Source organism: Microcaecilia unicolor, chromosome 11 (assembly GCF_901765095.1).
Source record: "Microcaecilia unicolor chromosome 11, aMicUni1.1, whole genome shotgun sequence".
NCBI lineage: Eukaryota > Metazoa > Chordata > Amphibia > Gymnophiona > Siphonopidae > Microcaecilia > Microcaecilia unicolor.
Genome location: NC_044041.1, coordinates 207791814 through 207810053, shown reverse-complemented (window position 1 = coordinate 207810053; position 18240 = coordinate 207791814). Strand labels below are relative to the sequence as shown.

Here is an 18240-nt window from a genome sequence, read left to right as displayed (position 1 = left end):
GAGGATCATGGTAGAAGGGATGTCACTGATGCAGAGCTATGAGGAGTGAGTGAAGGTTGGACCTTACCCACACCTCGGTGCCAGGACCACTCTGATGGAAAGAAAAGATGAAGCTCTTTTTTATAATATAGATTTCTGCATGGCACAGGCAGCATCAGTGATAACCTGTGTCATGAAAAAACTTCCAGAGTCTATGGCAGGACCTCCTAAGCCAGTGATGGACAACCTTTTGAGCTTGGTGTGTCAAAATTCTCCAAAAAACCGAGCATAACTCGGGTGGCGTGTCACTTTGAGGAAAAAAACCATAATTTCGCAATATTTATAGTTTAAATAACAAAAATGTATAATTGTAATATATAACTGTATTTAATAAACCAAAAACTAATTATTTAACTTACCTGCCGCTATTTCTAATGGCGGGAAATGGCACCCATGATTTATTCTCCCTTTTTGTTTTCCCTCTCTCATAACGAATTGCTACAAACAAGTAGTGAAAGGAGCATTATAAAAGCAATGAAAAGTGATTTCTTAGCTGGACCGGTATTTTTAGGAGTCAGTGTCCAAGCACAGCTGAGCTAAGGCTGCAACAGGATCACAGAGAGGAAGAAAGCAGCCGCTGACCCGACTTTATTTGTCTGAAGAGAGCAGCAGCTGCCTGGGTTACTCGCAACTCAACACTCAGGTTCAACATTTAATCACAATTGCCTCAAGCCTCAGGCAGTTTTTTCACCTGGCTGAGCTACAACTGCAGTGAGCTGTGATTTGTTGTAGGGAGCTGTCTGGCGCCTAAAAGGGCACTCCTAATTGGATGATTCTGATGAAGATGACTGCTGGTTACCAAGGCTTCGAGGTGGGGCGGAGCAGGGGGGTTCCGACTCAGAGGGGGGTTCTGAAGCTGCGATGTCCACCAACGCCCCTGTCACCCCTGCCGAAGACCGGCCCTGGCAGTAAGAGCAGGTAGGCTGGGTTCTATTTGTTGCTGGCTTTCAACCCGCGTGTCATCCAAAATGGCTAAGTGTGTCAGTGCTGACACGCGTGTCATAGGTTCGCCATCAGGGTCCTAAGCAGTGCTTGCTGGTGCAGGTGTGAAGGACACGCCAGGTCAGCGCAGATGTTAGGCTGTAGTGAGCATGCATTACTACTGACTCAGCATTAGCTGCAGGAAAAGTGGAATGTAATTTAGCTGTCCTTGGAACCGTGTATCAAGCCTCCCTGTTACCTAACATAGTAACATAGTAGATGACGGCAGAAAAAGACCTGCACAGTCCATCCAGTCTGCCCAACAAGACAACTCATGTGTGCTACTTTTTGTGTATACCCTACTTTGATTTGTACCTATGCTCTTCAGGGCACAGACCGTATAAGTCTGCCCAGCACTATCCCCGCCTCCCAACCACCAGCCCCGCCTCCCAACCACCGGCTCTGGCACAGACCGTTTAAGTCTGCCCAGCACTATCCCCGCCTCCCACCACCGGCTCTGGCACAGACCGTATAAGTCTGCCCCGCACTATCCCCACCTCCCAACCTCCAGCCCCGCCTCCCACTACCGGCTCTGCTATCCAATCTCGGTTAAGCTCCTGAGGATCCATTCCTTCTGAACAGGATTCCTTTATACAATACCTGTGAAAAATTCTGCTCTGCTCTGTCCAGAGTCCATGTGATACCATCAATAGTCTCATATAGCACAGCGGCCTGGAATCAGTGTGTGTGTGTGTGTGTGTGTGGGGGGGGGGGGGGGGGGTAGAGAGCCTGGGCCTCCGTGCTGCAAAAAAAAAATGGCGCCCACAAACACACAATATCCAGTGTGTAAGCAGCTGTGCAACAGGCTCAGGGGTTTGGAGCCCCTGCCCAGGAAATCCAGTGCCTAGGAAACACAGTGTCAGAGGCATGTCTGGATGCTGCAGGCACAGGCAAGTTTACTGGCATGATGAGAAAGGGACATTGAGGTAGCAGAGTCAAGGCAGGGAGAGTTTGACACAACAATGGCATGGCCCCTGCTGCTGGAAGACTGCAGTAACACTTCACTTTGCTGATGATGACACTGACCCGCTCAATCTGGGGAAGGGGGATGAGGAGCAGTCACAAGCTCCAACGTATGCAGCCACGTATTTTGCATGGTGCCAAGCAAAGTCAGGAAATAACTGTGGCACTGCATGAGAGGCCTGGTATAAATCTTGTGGTATGCTGACTGGGTAGATCTCTCAAGGTGAAAGTCTTTCCCTGAGCATGAATCAGTGTCAAGTCACTGTAGGCTGTGTTGATATCTGATCATTGCACAAGAAATTCTGCAGTTTAGACCAATCTCTGGTCCAGGATGTGACAATCCTAGATGGACAGATCTTGGATTTCAGCAGATAGAATAATAAAATAATAATAAAAAAAGATATGCTTAAGCGAAAGAAAATTCCACGTTCACCTACTGATTTATTGTAAGCTGCCTTATTTATTTATTAGGATTGTATACACACTTGATGGGTACATATAAATACACATTTTTATTTAACGAGGCTTGCCTTAGCGAGTGGTGGGTTTGGAATATCACATCTTGCAGATCTCCTCAGGTTTCTCCTCTCTCTGCGGATCTTTCCTATCCTATAAGAATTACAACATTCCTTTCTTCTTTCACTCCCAGGTACACATCTCACCTTTGCTCCCTTATGTTTTCCCTTGAGGCCTCCAAAATCCACCGCCCCCCTGGTAAAGAGGCACTAAGCAGTGCCCCCATAACTGCCAAGACTGGCCCTATGTATCTGGCTTTGCAGCCCAGCCCAAGCTACTTACCCAGCTCTCCAGCTGACCAAACCGAACAGGCGGGAGCCAATTGCACCGCCAGGTCCGCCACGCACGGGGGCGCTCTGCCTCGTCTGCGACTCGCTAACATCTCCCTGGAGCTCCTCCTCTTTCTCGCGTGCTGCTCGTCGTCAGACGGCGCGCGGTGCATGCCGGGCAGGCTTTAAAGAGGCGGAGCGAGCGCAGGGCGGCCTCTCGGCTCCAGGCCGCGGCGCGTGAGGTGACTGGTCGGCCTCTTTCTATAAAAAAAATAAAAAAAAACATAAAACGAAAAAAAAAAAAACCAAAACCCGGGAAAAAAAGTAATAAAAAAAGGAACAAAAGGAAACGGGGAAAGCGAAGGGGAATCACCGTAAAGTCAAGGAGTGAGAGTCTGTCATGAACAGCGCCGCCACCGCCGCCAGCAGTTACCCCATGGCCTCCCTCTATGTGGGGGACCTGCACCCCGACGTCACCGAGGCCATGTTGTACGAGAAGTTCAGTCCGGCGGGACCTGTGCTGTCCATCCGCGTCTGCAGGGACATGATCACCCGCAGGTCGCTGGGCTATGCCTACGTCAACTTCCAGCAGCCGGCCGACGGTGAGTGCAGTCGGGACCCTGCCTGCGCACGAAGCCCTGCTGCACTCTGAGGGGAGGGGATTAGGCTGGGCTGAGTGTCTTAGAGATGGGGGAAGGGGGTTAGGCTGGGTTGAGTGTCTTAGAGATCGGGGGAGGGGGTTAGGCTGGGTTGAGTGTCTTAGAGATCGGGGGAGGGGGTTAGGCTGGGTTGAGTGTCTTAGAGATCGGGGGAGGGGGTTAGGCTGGGTTGAGTGTCTTAGAGATCGGGGGAGGGGGTTAGGCTGGACTGAGTGTCTCTTAGAGATCGGGGGAGGGGTTTAGGCTGGGCTGAGTGTCTTAGAGATCGGGGAAGGGGGTTAGGCTGGGCTGAGTGTCTCTTAGAGATCGGGGGAGGGGATTAGGCTGGATTGAGTGTCTCTTAGAGATCGGGGGAGGGGATTAGGCTGGGCTGAGTGTCTCTTAGAGTTGGGGGGGGGGGGTTAGGCTGGGTTGAGTGTCTTAGAGATCGGGGGAGGGGGTTAGGCTGGGCTGAGTGTCTCTTAGAGTTGGGGGGAGGGGGTTAGGCAGGGTTGAGTGTCTTAGAGATCGGAGGAGGGGGTTAGGCTGGGCTGAGTGTCTTAGAGATCGGGGGAGGGGGTTAGGCTGGACTGAGTGTCTCTTAGAGATCGGGGGAGGGGTTTAGGCTGGGCTGAGTGTCTTAGAGATCGGGGAAGGGGGTTAGGCTGGGCTGAGTGTCTCTTAGAGATCGGGGGAGGGGATTAGGCTGGATTGAGTGTCTCTTAGAGATCGGGGGAGGGGATTAGGCTGGGCTGAGTGTCTCTTAGAGTTGGGGGGAGGGGGTTAGGCTGGGTTGAGTGTCTTAGAGATCGGGGGAGGGGATTAGGCTGGGCTGAGTGTCTCTTAGAGTTGGGGGGAGGGGGTTAGGCAGGGTTGAGTGTCTTAGAGATCGGAGGAGGGGGTTAGGCTGGGCTGAGTGTCTTAGAGATCGGGGAAGGGGGTTAGGCTGGACTGAGTGTCTCTTAGAGATCAGGGGAGGGAGTTAGGCTGGGTTGAGTATCTTAGAGATCGGGGGAGGGGATTAGGCTGGGCTGAGTGTCTCTTAGAGTTGGGGGGAGGGGGTTAGGCAGGGTTGAGTGTCTTAGAGATCGGAGGAGGGGGTTAGGCTGGGCTGAGTGTCTTAGAGATCGGGGGAGGGGGTTAGGCTGGGTTGAGTGTCTTAGAGATAGGGGGAGGGGTTTAGGCTGGGTTGAGTGTCTTAGAGATGGGGGGAAGAGGGGTCAGGCTGTGTTGAGTGTCTCTCTTAGAGATCGGGGGAGGGGGTTAGGCTGGACTGAGTGTCTCTTAGAGATCAGGGGAGGGAGTTAGGCTGGGTTGAGTGTCTTAGAGATCGGGGGAGGGGATTAGGCTGGGCTGAGTGTCTCTTAGAGTTGGGGGGAGGGGGTTAGGCAGGGTTGAGTGTCTTAGAGATCGGAGGAGGGGGTTAGGCTGGACTGAGTGTCTCTTAGAGATCGGGGGAGGGGATTAGGCTGGATTGAGTGTCTCTTAGAGATCGGGGGAGGGGATTAGGCTGGGCTGAGTGTCTCTTAGAGTTGGGGGGGAGGGGGTTAGGCTGGGTTGAGTGTCTTAGAGATCGGGGGAGGGGATTAGGCTGGGCTGAGTGTCTCTTAGAGTTGGGGGGAGGGGGTTAGGCAGGGTTGAGTGTCTTAGAGATCGGAGGAGGGGGTTAGGCTGGGCTGAGTGTCTTAGAGATCGGGGAAGGGGGTTAGGCTGGACTGAGTGTCTCTTAGAGATCAGGGGAGGGAGTTAGGCTGGGTTGAGTATCTTAGAGATCGGGGGAGGGGATTAGGCTGGGCTGAGTGTCTCTTAGAGTTGGGGGGAGGGGGTTAGGCAGGGTTGAGTGTCTTAGAGATCGGGGGAGGGGGTTAGGCTGGGCTGAGTGTCTTAGAGATCGGGGGAGGGGGTTAGGCTGGGTTGAGTGTCTTAGAGATAGGGGGAGGGGATTAGGCTGGGTTGAGTGTCTTAGAGATGGGGGGAAGAGGGGTCAGGCTGTGTTGAGTGTCTCTCTTAGAGATCGGGGGAGGGGGTTAGGCTGGGCTGAGTGTCTTAGAGATCGGGGGAGGGGGTTAGCCTGGGCTGAGTGTCTTAGAGATCGGGGGAGGGGGTTAGGCTGGGTTGAGTGTCTTAGAGATCGGGGGAGGGGGTTAGGCTGGACTGAGTGTCTCTTAGAGATCGGGGGAGGGGTTTAGGCTGGGCTGAGTGTCTTAGAGATCGGGGAAGGGGGTTAGGCTGGGCTGAGTGTCTCTTAGAGATCGGGGGAGGGGATTAGGCTGGATTGAGTGTCTCTTAGAGATCGGGGGAGGGGATTAGGCTGGGCTGAGTGTCTCTTAGAGTTGGGGGGAGGGGGTTAGGCTGGGTTGAGTGTCTTAGAGATCGGGGGAGGGGATTAGGCTGGGCTGAGTGTCTCTTAGAGTTGGGGGGAGGGGGTTAGGCAGGGTTGAGTGTCTTAGAGATCGGAGGAGGGGGTTAGGCTGGGCTGAGTGTCTTAGAGATCGGGGAAGGGGGTTAGGCTGGACTGAGTGTCTCTTAGAGATCAGGGGAGGGAGTTAGGCTGGGTTGAGTATCTTAGAGATCGGGGGAGGGGATTAGGCTGGGCTGAGTGTCTCTTAGAGTTGGGGGGAGGGGGTTAGGCAGGGTTGAGTGTCTTAGAGATCGGAGGAGGGGGTTAGGCTGGGCTGAGTGTCTTAGAGATCGGGGGAGGGGGTTAGGCTGGGTTGAGTGTCTTAGAGATAGGGGGAGGGGATTAGGCTGGGTTGAGTGTCTTAGAGATGGGGGGAAGAGGGGTCAGGCTGTGTTGAGTGTCTCTCTTAGAGATCGGGGGAGGGGGTTAGGCTGGGCTGAGTGTCTTAGAGATCGGGGGAGGGGGTTAGCCTGGGCTGAGTGTCTTCTTAGAGATCGGAGGAGGGGGTTAGGCTGGGCTGAGTGTCTTAGAGATGGGGGAAGGGGGTTAGGCTGGACTGAGTGTCTCTTAGAGATCAGGGGAGGGGGTTAGGCTGGGCTGAGTGTCTTAGAGATCGGAAGAGGGGGTTAGGCTGGGCTGAGTGTCTTAGAGGACGGGGGAGGGGTTTAGGCTGGGTTGAGTGTCTCAGAGATCGGGGGAGGGGGTTAGGCTGGGCTGAGTGTCTTCTTAGAGATCGGGGGAGGGGGTTAGGCTGAGTGTCTCTGAGAGATGGGGTCAGGACCTGCACCCCGACGTCACCGAGGCCATGTTGTACGAGAAGTTCAGTCCGGCGGGACCTGTGCTGTCCATCCGCGTCTGCAGGGACATGATCACCCACAGGTCGCTGGGCTATGCCTACGTCAACTTTCAGCAGCCGGCCGACGGTGAGTGCAGCCAGGGACCCTGCCTGCGCACGAAGCCCTGCTGCACTCTGAGGGGAGGGGGCGTCAGCTGGGCTGAGTGTCTTAGAGATCGGGGGAGGGGGTTAGGCTGGGTTGAGTGTCTCAGACATCGGGGGAGGGGGTTAGGCTGGGCTGAGTGTCTCAGACATCGGGGGAGCGGGTTAGGCTGGGTTGAGTGTCTCAGAGATCGGGGGAGGGGGTTAGGCTGGGCTGAGTGTCTTCTTAGAGATCGGGGGAGGGGGTTAGGCTGAGTGTCTCTGAGAGATGGGGTCAGGACCTGCACCCCGACGTCACCGAGGCCATGTTGTACGAGAAGTTCAGTCCGGCGGGGACCTGTGCTGTCCATCCGCGTCTGCAGGGACATGATCACCCGCAGGTCGCTGGGCTATGCCTACGTCAACTTCCAGCAGCCGGCCGACGGTGAGTGCAGCCAGGGACCCTGCCTGCGCACGAAGCCCTGCTGCACTCTGAGGGGAGGGGATTAGGCTGGGCTGAGTGTCTCTTAGAGATCGGGGGAGGGGGTTAGGCTGGGTTGAGTGTCTTAGCGATCGGGGGAGGGGGTTAGGCTGGGTTGAGTGTCTCTTAGAGATCGGGGGAGGGGTTTAGGCTGGGCTGAGTGTCTTAGAGATCGGGGGAGGGGGTCACTGGGTTGAGTGTTTTACACATCGAGGGAGGGGGTTAGGCTGGGCTGAGTGTTTCTTAGAGATCGGGGGAGGGGGGTCATTGGGTTGAGTGTCTTACACATCGAGGGAGGGGGTTAGGCTGGGCTGAGTGTTTCTTAGAGATTGGAGGAGGGGGTCAGCTGGGTTGAGTGTCTTAGAGATCGGGGGAGGGGGTTAGGCTGGGCTGAGTGTCTCAGAGATCAGGGGAGGGGAGTAGACTGGGCTGAGTGTCTCTTGGAGATCGGGGGAGGGGGTCAGGCAGAGTTGAGTGTCTCTTTAGAGAGATGGGTGGTCAGGCTGATTTGAGTGTCTCTTAGAGATTGGGAGAGGGGGTTAGGCTGGGCTGAGTGTTTGTTAGAGATCGGGTAGGGGGTTAGGCTGTGCGGGCCTTGAAAACTGAAATGTCAAAAAAAAATCGGGAGGGGGCAAAAACGTTCATCAGGAGCCTCCTTTATTGATGGCCTTTCCCCCCCCCCCCCCCCCGCCCGAGGTCCCCACTGCTCCCCGCTTCCCCCTGCATTGAAATCATAACTTTGTGCAGCCCCGGCTCCCCTCCCTCCCTTTCTCCTCCTTGCTTTGAAATGACATCTCCCGCCATCCTCCACCCCCGTGCTCCGCCCCCCCCCCCCCCCCGGTCATCGCTGCCGCTCCCCACCGGGCCCCCCTCCGTCTGATACCGTGCCCTCACAGCACCTCTCACCTCTGTGTGAAGGCGCTGCACCGGCAAGAACAGCTGATCGCCTTTTCGGACTTCCCTCCTTCGTCAGACGAGGGCGGGCCCCGGAGGAAAGGAGGGGAGTCTGAAGAGGCGAGAGGCACTGTGAGGGCCCGGTATCAGACAGAGGGGGGGAGCGGCGGCGATGACGACCTCAGGGGGGGAGGGGGGGAGGGTGGCAGGAGCTGTCATTTCAAAGAAAGGAGGAGGAAGGGGGGCTAGGGCTGCCCAAAGTTATGATTTCAATGCAGGGGGGCGCAGCGGTGACCGCGGGGGGGGGGGGGGGGGAGACCATCAATAAAGGATGCTCCTGTCGAGCGTTTTTGCCCCCTCCCGATTTTTTTTTGACATTTCAGTTTTCGAGGCCCACACAGCCCCAGCGAGAGGTACAGACTCATTAGCTTTCCCGGAGTTTTCCAGCGTTAGGGCAAGCGGAAAACCTTAGTGCATCTCATTTCAATAGGGTTTCAACACAATTTGCTCATCTGCATTCCGTTTTCGTTCGCTGCTACTGTCGTCTGAAATTGGGCTTTAGTGCATGCCAGGGTAATCTACTTGTTCGTTAAAGGCTCCTTTAGTGCATCTTGCCCTATGTTTTAAGCCTGTAAACTGTATTATTTCTTGAGGTGTATTTTCTATTTTGGCCAGCAGGTGGTGCATGTTTGTTTAAAGCAGTTACAGAGAGAAGACTGTTCCTTCCTTCTTTAGTTAGCACACAGAGAAGAAGTTAACCTGCAGTGATGTGGCCAGCTACTTTTAAAGTTTGCAGTTCTGGGCTCTGATTGGCCCAGGAGCTCTAATTCAGCCAGGATTTACTGGCTTTTTCTCCAGTCTTAGCCAGGTAGAAGAGAGAGAAAGATCTCTTTTCTGAGGCCTTGTGAGTAGCTAGATGTCTTAAACTCCCCAGGTACTATTTAGATAGTAAACAAATGTTTAGGTAGTTTTATAACTAATCCTGTTATTTGTTTGCTGATTGCACCTTTTCTGTTCATTGTTCTAATTTCTCATGACAATAAACATTTTTAGTTTATTGCCTCTGCTTCTCTGGACTAAGAATCCTGGTGGTTTGTGTGTTAGACCTGTGGGTGCTTTCTAGGAACTGTGGGACCACTGGGAGTGTGGCCCAGTAACCTAGAAATCACTGGGGAACTCCTTGAGAGTGAGAGACTTGCCCAGAAGCGGTTGGGACCCAGTCAGTAGGGAGGAGGGTGCTAGTGTGGAGCACAAGAGGCAGGTGCAGGCAGACCTGATCTGAGCTGGGGATAGACCCTCTAATTGGGCTTAGGGTAGCCCCAGGCAAGTGGCTAGGCGTTACACGACAGACCTGTTCTCCTTTTGACAACAGGTTATAACTACACAGGAGATCCCAAAAAGTAGATCTTTTTCTTATAGTTAAGTTATAGGACTAAACCGTGGCTTTCCCAAGCCTACCTGCTTGTGGGCTTCCTCTGGAAACTTGTCCCAACCTCTTTTGAAGCTCACTATGTTCTCCAGCAACGGATTCCTCAGTTTAATTGTGGCAAGTGTGAAAAATATGGTTTGTACGACTTGCTTTTAGTTTGTTGGTTGTTAGTGTCTTGGATCGCCTGCTTGTTTTATTGTTGCTTGAAATGTTACCTTATAAACATCTCTCATGTCCTTCTGTATTGTCTCTTCCAGACTGAAGAGCCAAAACCTGTTCAGCCTCTCTTCATTAGGAAGGTGTTCGTCCCCCTTTTCTAGTGCCGATGGATCACCGTGGTCAGGGGGTGAATCATTTTGGGCTAAGGGGTAATTTCACAACAGCACACTTGTGTCTATGTGAAATAGGCTTGTACAGTGACCATTCCACGAATGTGTACCTTCTCTGAAGCACGTATGAATGTGTGTATGTAGTATGCGCATCTCCGCAGCTTCACCCAGCGCCCTCCCTTGAAATTTCTGCACATAGACTGCATAAAAGTGAACCCATTCCTGCAATGTATCTAGTTTACTTTTTACTATTTTGTAGCAGTTATTTTCCTCAAGTAGACGATGCTTTATATGTGGGAAAGAAAGGCTTTGTGAAATTACCCTTTCTACATCTGACTTGGGGACCCAGGGGACTGGTCATCCTGGGCTGAGTGTCTTGTCCTGGGAGCCAAGCTTGAGGCATATTTTCAAAGCCCTTAGCCTTCCAAAGTTCCATAGGTTTCTTTGGAACTTTGGAAGGCTAAGTGCTTTGAAAATATGCCTCAAGGGGCCACATCATCCAGGACTTGCCTTGGGGGCCTGAGGGGAGGAGGTCAAGTATGGCTCGATGTGCTGCTCTGGGGGTCAGGAGACTGATCTTTCTTGGGGATCCTGGAGGGCTTGGGTTGCTGTGGGTTTAATGTCTGACGGGGATCTTAGGGCATGTCATCCTGGGCTGAGTTTTGGTCCAGGGATTATTTATCCAGGCTGAGTATCTGCCTTGTGGATCCCGGAGGTGGGTTGCCTTGGACTGAGTGTTTGTCATGGGTACCTAAATGCAGCAGCATCTCTGTTTTACAGTGTGATGGTTTATATTTATTAAAGCTGTGGCTCACAGTCCTTATACAGTAAATATGAACTTGAATGTGTTTTCCTCCTGTTCTGAGGAATTATTGAATGATGAGTGCTTGATATTCTCGTTCTGTAGCTGTTGTCGGGGCTGTTTCAGCAGCAGCAAGGTGAAAATTAGTAGCAGCTGCAGTGTGTGTAGGATGAGAGGTTTCCAGCATGTCTGCGCTCTGCGGGATCTGTGTGAGTACTCGCCTCTGTGTTTGTGTCCTGATGTGTCATATCAGCGTGGTTATGCTAAAGTCCGTATTTCTATTCCATGTGACTGAGATTTGCAGGCTCTTTCCGAAAGACAGCTAAGCTGCACTACTTGCTGGTCACTGCTACTGCACAGTGTTCATGTGGCTTGTTATTTTTATATTCCCTTCTTTTTGATTGGGTTTGTCTGGCATTGAGTCTCTTCTGCATTTATGGGATTAACTCTATACAGCGTGTCCTTCGGCAAAGGCACGTTTTACATATGCAGAAGGGTTGTTCTAACACTGCACAGCCAAATTCAGACCTAGACTTTACTAGGAGCAGAGTTGGGGACATGCATGGGTAGTGGAGTAGTGTAATAACAGGGCTCACATGCCAAGGTAACCAAAAGCCCACCCCCCCCTGAGAACCTGCCCCAGTAGCTAAAAGAAGGTGTGAATGTGTTTTCTAAATCTCCACTCACGCCATGTCTCTGGTAGTTCCTTTGATGGTACTTCTTGTTACATATGCCTATTTGGCCATGAGTAGTAGCCATTCTCTGTGGAGTACACACACACACATTGGGCGTCAGCTTGTGCACTCAGAGGTCATGGTATGAGCCTGTTTTATTAGGGCACATAGGCAACCTGATAGATAAATTTCTGAGGTGTGTATGTATTAGAAATCAGCTGTTGCATGCATATGACTGTGAAGCAAGAACCAACCAACACATGTAACAGAAGCAGTATACAATGTGCCAGCAGTCAACCCTGTATCATATATGACAGTTGCGCCTCAGAAATCGATATGATATTCATTACATTTACTGATAACTATAATGCAGACAATCGGGGGTTACAGGTGGTGCACAGGGGCTAGGATTCACTGTATAAACATGCATGGAATCAGCATGTTAAGTGTATGGATATTGTGCCATCGCACATGTGCTGATTCTATATTTATAGTTTATTTAGATTTTGCTATACTGCCCTGCCTAACTAGCAGGGGCGTAGGCAGATGGCCAATTTGGGTGGGCCTGAGTCTAAGGTGATGGCCATGGAATTCATCCCCCCTGTTTGCTCCTCTCTCCACCCCTCCCTGTCCACAAACCCCAAATATTAAATATTTGAACTGGCGGGGATCCCCAAACTTTGCCAGCTGAAGATTTCCTCCTGCTCAAGCAGCCAGCACTCTTCCAAATGTTGGCCAGCAGCACTTGCTTTAAATTGATGCTGCTGCCGGCAGGCCGTGCATGATCAGTGCTTTTGCTTGTGCGAAAACTGAGCATGTGCAGAAGGGCCAGTCTCAGCCTCAGTTCAAGGCAAGTGCTACTGGTCAACATTTGGAAGAGTGGGGACTGCCCAAGGACAGAAAATCTTCAGCTGGCAAGGTTTAGGGATCCCCACCAGCTACAGCAAAATTATCACAATTTTGGGTGGGCCCAGGCCCACCTGTGGCTACGCCACTGCTAACTAGCAAATACCAAAATAACATATGAGAAAATAGGGGTTAGCTGCTTGCTGTACCTATATTTCTATGAAACCGCACAAAGTGGACAGTTAGTTCTATGGGTAATGCAGGCTAGGTTCCTGAATAAGGACAAAAACAAAGTGAAAGGGGAAAAAAAGCTGTTTTGAAATGCACATGACCGCAAATACGCGAGTACAGCGGCACGAATGGAGAATTGAATCCTCTATTCGCACCTTCACGGATTTGCAAAACAGCAAATACCGAATGTGTGGATAACAAGAACACACTGCACGGAGATTGGCGTCTTATCAAACTGTTTTTTATTCCTCTACTGCCTTGAGCACTGTCTTCTGTGAGTTTATAGCACTGCACGGCACAGATTCTACTCCCTTCACCTTTGCATTCCATGCTCTTTTTTACCTGCCTGTGCTGGCATCTGCGCCCTTCCTGTCTGTCCTTTTCAGTTTTCCTTCTTCCTAGTCTCTCGTGTTTTCTTCTGCTGTTCTTATCACTTTGGTGCTGAAGATAGGCTTTTTGCTCCATCACATTATACTACTTCTGCATTCTCTTCCACACTATTTATCAGCCTGTCTGCTGTACCAATCGGGATTTTCAAAAGCCATTTACCCGGAAAGTACCAGGCTGTCTGAAAATTGTCTCCTCATCATTGCCAGGTTTTCACAGTTAGATTTAACCCACAGAAAAGCCAGTAATACCTTTGGGCAACTTTTAAAGAAAAGGATGTGTTGACGTTATCTTTGCTAGTTTGTACAGTGATAGTGAGTCCAAAGCTTTGAAAATTGCTTCCTTAGATACCATTATTATCATATTGCCCATTTTGATAAAAGAAATCAGAGATGCAAACAAAATGGGCAATGTGATAATAATGGGTGACTTCAATTATCCAAATGTAGACTGGGTAAATGTAACATCGGGACACGCTACAGAGGTACAATTCCTTGATGAAATCAAGGACAGCTTTATGGAGCAGCTGGTGCAGGAGCCGACGAGAGAAGGAAAAATTCTAGACTTGGTCCTTAGTGGAGCGCATGATCTGGTGAGGGACGTTATGGTACTGGGGCCGCTTGATAACAGTGATCATAATATGATCAGTTTTGATATCACCCCTGAAGTATCTATACACAGGAAGTCAAATACGTTAGCGTTTAACTTTAAAAAAGGAGACTATGATAAAACTTAGGGGGGCAACTGAGAGGGTAAAAACTGTACAACAGGCATGGACGCTGTTCAAAAATACCATCCTGGAGGCCCAGGCTAAACCTATTCCGCGAATTAGAAAAGAAAGACGGAGGTCCAAAAGACAGCCGGCGTGGTTGAAAAGTGAGGTGAAGGAAGCTATTAGGGCTAAAAGAAATGCCTTCAGAAAATGGAAGAAGGAACCGTCTGAAAATAACAAGAAGCAGCATAAGGAGTGTCAAAGCAAATGCAAGGCGCAGATAAAGAAGGCCAAGAGGGATTACGAAAAAAAGATAGCATTAGAGGCAAAAAAAACATAGCAAAAATGTTTTTTGGTATATTAAAAGCAGGAAGCCGGCAAAAGAATTGTTTGGGCCGCTGGATGACCGAGGGGTAAAAGGGGCAATCAAGGAACATAAAGACATAGCGGAGAGATTGAATGAATTCTTTGCTTCGGTCTTTACCGAGGAAGATTTGGGTGGGATACTTGTGTCGGAAATGGTATTTCAAGCGGACGAGTCGGAGAAACTTACTGACTTCACGGTAAACCTGAAGGACGTAATGGGGCAGTTCAGCAAACTGAAGAGTAGCAAATCTCCTGGACCGAATGGTATTCATCCTAGAGTACTGATAGAACTGAAAAATGAGATTGTGGAGCTACTGTTAGTGATATGTACTTTATCCTTAAAATCAAGCGTGGTACCAGAAGATTGGAAGGTGGCTAATGTAACGCCGATTTTTAAAAAGGTTCCAGGGGAGATCCGGGAAATTATAGACTGGTGAGTCTGACGTCGGTGCCGGGGAAAATGGTAGAGACTATTATCAAAAACAAAATTACAGAGCACATCCGAGGACATGGATTACTGAGACCGAGTCAGCACGGCTTTTGTGTGGGGAAATCTTGCCTGACCAATTTACTTCAATTCTTTGAGGGAGTAAACAAACATGTGGACAAAGGGGAGCCGGTTGATATTGTGTATCTGGATTTTCAAAAGGTGTTTGACAAGATACCTCATGAAAGGCTACAGTGGAAATTGGAGGGTCATGGGATAGGAGGAAATGTTCTATTGTGGATTAAAAACTGGTTGAAGGATAGGAAACAGAGAGTGGGTTTAAATGGGCAGTATTCACAATGGAGAAGGGTAGTTAGTGGGGTTCCTCAGGGGTCTGTGCTAGGACCGCTGCTTTTTAACATATTTATAAATGATTTAGAGATGGGAGTAACTAGCAAGGTAATTAAATTTGCTGATGACACAAAGTTATTCAAAGTCGTTAACTCGCAACAGGATTGTGAAAAATTACAGAAGGACCTTACGAGACTGGGAGACTGGGCGGCTAAATGGCAGATGACGTTTAATGTGAGCAAGTGCAAGGTGATGCATGTGGGAAAAAAGAACCCGAATTATAGCTACGTCATGCAAGGTTCCACGTTAGGAGTTACGGACCAAGAAAGGGATCTGGGTGTCGTCGTTGATAATACACTGAAACCTTCTGCTGAGTGTGCTGCTGCGGCTAGGAAAGCGAATAGAATGTTGGGTATCATTAGGAAAAGTATGGAAAACAGGTGTGAGGATGTTATAATGCCGTTGTATCGCTCCATGGTGCGACCGCACCTTGAGTACTGTGTTCCATTCTAGTCGCCGCATCTCAAGAAAGATATAGTAGAATTGGAAAAGGTGCAGCGAAGGGTGACTAAAATGATAGCGGGGATGGGACAACTTCCCTGTCTAGAAAGACTAAGGAGGCTAGGGCTTTTCAGCTTGGAGAAGAGACAGCTGAGGGGAGACATGATAGAGGTATATAAAATATTGAGTGGAGTGGAACAGGTGGATGCGAAGCGTCTGTTCACGCTTTCCAAAAATACTAGGACTAGGGGGCATGCGATGAAACTACAGTGTAGTAAATTTAAAACAAATCGGAGAAAATGTTTCTTCACCCAATGCGGAATTAGACTCTGGAATTCGTTGCCGGAGAATGTGGTGAAGCAGTTAGCAGAGTTTAAAAGGGGGTTAGACAGTTTCCTAAAGGACAAGTCAATAAACCACTACTAAATGGACTTGGGAAAAATCCACAATTCCAGGAATAACATGTATGGAATGTTTGTACGTTTGGGAAGCTTGACAGGTGCCCTTGGCCTGGATTGGCCGCTGTTGTGGACAGGATGCTGGGCTCGATGGACCTTTGGCCTTTTCCCAGTGTGGCATTACTTATGTACTTATAAATCCTTCCAAGGCTGAAGCTCTTATTTACTCTTAGGTTCCTCTTCTCTTCTGACTGTAGCAAACTTTGGAATCTCTCTTTTAATGACAGAATATATCCCTCTGTTACCTATGAACGCATGTTCCACACTGGTTTCACTTAGTTCATTACCTTCCCATTAATTGTAGGTAGCATTCAAAAGTGCAGTATTTACCTGTAAAATCATTCTCTACCCTTCTCTTCTGCTTCCTTACCAACACACTCCCTTTGATCCAGTCATCGATCCTTTATTTCACTCCTTGCTTTCAAGCTTCTTCACTGTTGTGTGTTCTCAGTTAATAAGCTCCTCTCAGACTTCCAAAATTGTCTGATTTGCGACCCAACCTGAAAATATTGTCTACACCAGGGTTCCCCAATCTACAGTCTGCAGTAGAATGATAGGTGGCAGCATGTGACTGTAGGAGCATTGGAAATGTGTACAGGCCTTTCTGTGCTTACTGATCTTGCTGGTGTGGGGAAAAGCAGCAGGATGCGCCCCATTACTTTGCTTGCCACAGTCGTTCACTAGCTGGAAAGAGGAGCTGCTCACAGCCCAAGAGCTGCATGGTGCATTGAAGTGGGCTCAGCACCTCTTGGCAGTTGCTTCCTCTAAGCAACCTGGTTTCATGCTGTCTCTTTTACGCTTGATTCTGCCAGGTCTGTTCCCTGGGGAAGCGAGAAGGCCAGCTTCCAAGAAACAGGAATATTGTTGCTGACAGCTTGAATGAAATATTTAAGGAGGGCTCTCTTCTGCACTGGCAAATTCCCCTTTTCTGGCCCTTGCAGTGACATCAGTATGGCGTCTCTGCTGTCAAGTGTTGGGACTCCATGTCCACTCCATCCGGCCTATCGCAGACCTTACGCACTCTTTCTGATTGTTTTCTTTATCGAGCAACTTCATACTGTTTGTTTCAGTGTAGTACCCTTATTGCCAGGTGCCTTACACTAAAAGAATAAAAGCAGGACTTCCCGAAAATCCATATGTCCCTGCATAGTGCCACCCCCTCTGTCCATACAAGAAAATACTAAGGTTGAATCCCTAAAAGAATAGAAAAAAGCAAAGATATGAAGAGCTTGTTTCCTGGACTCAGAGTCTGACCGGGAGCTTCCAATCAAAATAGAAAGAGAGGTAGGAGCTATTGCAGTCACTGCTAAAAGGATTTGGGTTAACCTTGAAGTGCAACTTGTCAGCGGCTGTGAGGTCAGTTGAAATCCTAATGTGTTTAGCTCTTGATGCTTAGAAATTGTGAAGTTCAGTGTCTGATAAGTACAAAGCAATGAAATAAAGGTGTTCACTCACTCCCCCTCTCTTTAGCGGAACGTGCTCTGGACACCATGAATTTTGATGTGATAAAAGGCAAACCCATTCGTATCATGTGGTCTCAGCGTGATCCTTCCCTGAGGAAATCGGGGGTTGGCAATGTCTTCATCAAGAATTTGGACAAGTCCATAGACAATAAAGCACTTTATGACACCTTCTCTGCATTTGGGAACATTCTGTCCTGCAAGGTGAGCTGTAGCACACACTGTCCTTGCTTGTGTGGAGAAAGAGACCTCTCCCTCCCTGCACTGCTCACTCTGAATGTTTTCTTATCTGGTGCACTTGTAGGTGGTGTGTGATGAGAATGGCTCTAAAGGCTATGCCTTTGTACACTTTGAGACCCAGGATGCAGCAGACAGAGCGATTGAGAAAATGAATGGCATGCTGCTAAATGACCGTAAGGTGTAAGTACCTGATCACTGTGCATCTGGCTCCCTTCTGCCTCACCTTTCACTGCTCACTCAGTCTTAGGGTTACCATTTGTGTCCTCTGAAAAAGAGGACACATGTCACGCCCCCTACCCCGCCACGCCTCATACCCCGCCCCCGCCACGCCCCCTTCGGGTCCTCGTTCCGCCCCTCTATTCCCCGCCCCCCGTCACATGGTTCCCCCCCTCACTTACTATCTAGCGCTGCCTGTCCTTGCCTGCTGCATCCTCCTCGGTCTGGCTGGAGATTCAAAATGGCCACCGAGAGTTGAAGTGGCCTCGCGAGAGTTCAACTCTCGGCGGCCATTTTGAATCCCCAGCCAGACCGAGGAGGATGATAGACAGGGGAGGCAGCGCTCCAGGCAGGAAAGAGGGGGCTCTTTCCTGCCTCGAAGACGTCACTAGACCACCAGGGAACATGGTAAGGAAGGGGAGGGGACGGGAGTAGGTTACCACGGCGCCGATCGCTTGCCCACACGCACGCGCCTGCCCGCACCCGCGCCGACAGTTTGTCCAGAAATCCGGACAAACGTGGGTGCAGGCAAAATCCGCCGGACGCCCCGGACATTCCCTCAAAAAGAGGACATGTCCGGGGAAATCCAGACGAATGGTAACCCTACTCAGTCTCGTCCTAGCCCACTTTTTAGTTTTTATTGCCTGTCATCTTTTTCCTCCTTGTTGCTCCTTCTGTGACTTCTCTCCTTCTGCCTGTTCTCTTCTGTCTGC

General features: G+C 50.1%; 1 protein-coding gene across 5 annotated transcripts in view; it reads left to right on the top strand.

Annotated features, from left to right (window-relative positions):
- The first annotated feature begins 2979 nt into the window (after nt 1-2979).
- Nucleotides 2980-18240, top strand: part of LOC115480309 (polyadenylate-binding protein 4-like) — a 28360-nt gene continuing 13099 nt past the window's right edge. For 2 of the 5 annotated variants that reach the window (XR_003943805.1, XM_030218893.1), the window contains exons 1-3: nt 2981-3370; nt 17082-17275; nt 17376-17491. Coding sequence is in view for 4 of the 5 variants with exons in the window: in XM_030218893.1 (XP_030074753.1) it covers nt 3169-3370; nt 17082-17275; nt 17376-17491 (512 nt within the window). In the remaining variant the exon portion in view is untranslated. Of the gene's footprint in view, nt 3371-7082; nt 7169-10812; nt 10868-17081; nt 17276-17375; nt 17492-18240 lie in introns of those variants that run through there. The other 3 variants (XM_030218894.1, XM_030218895.1, XM_030218896.1) reach the window with 3 other exon arrangements.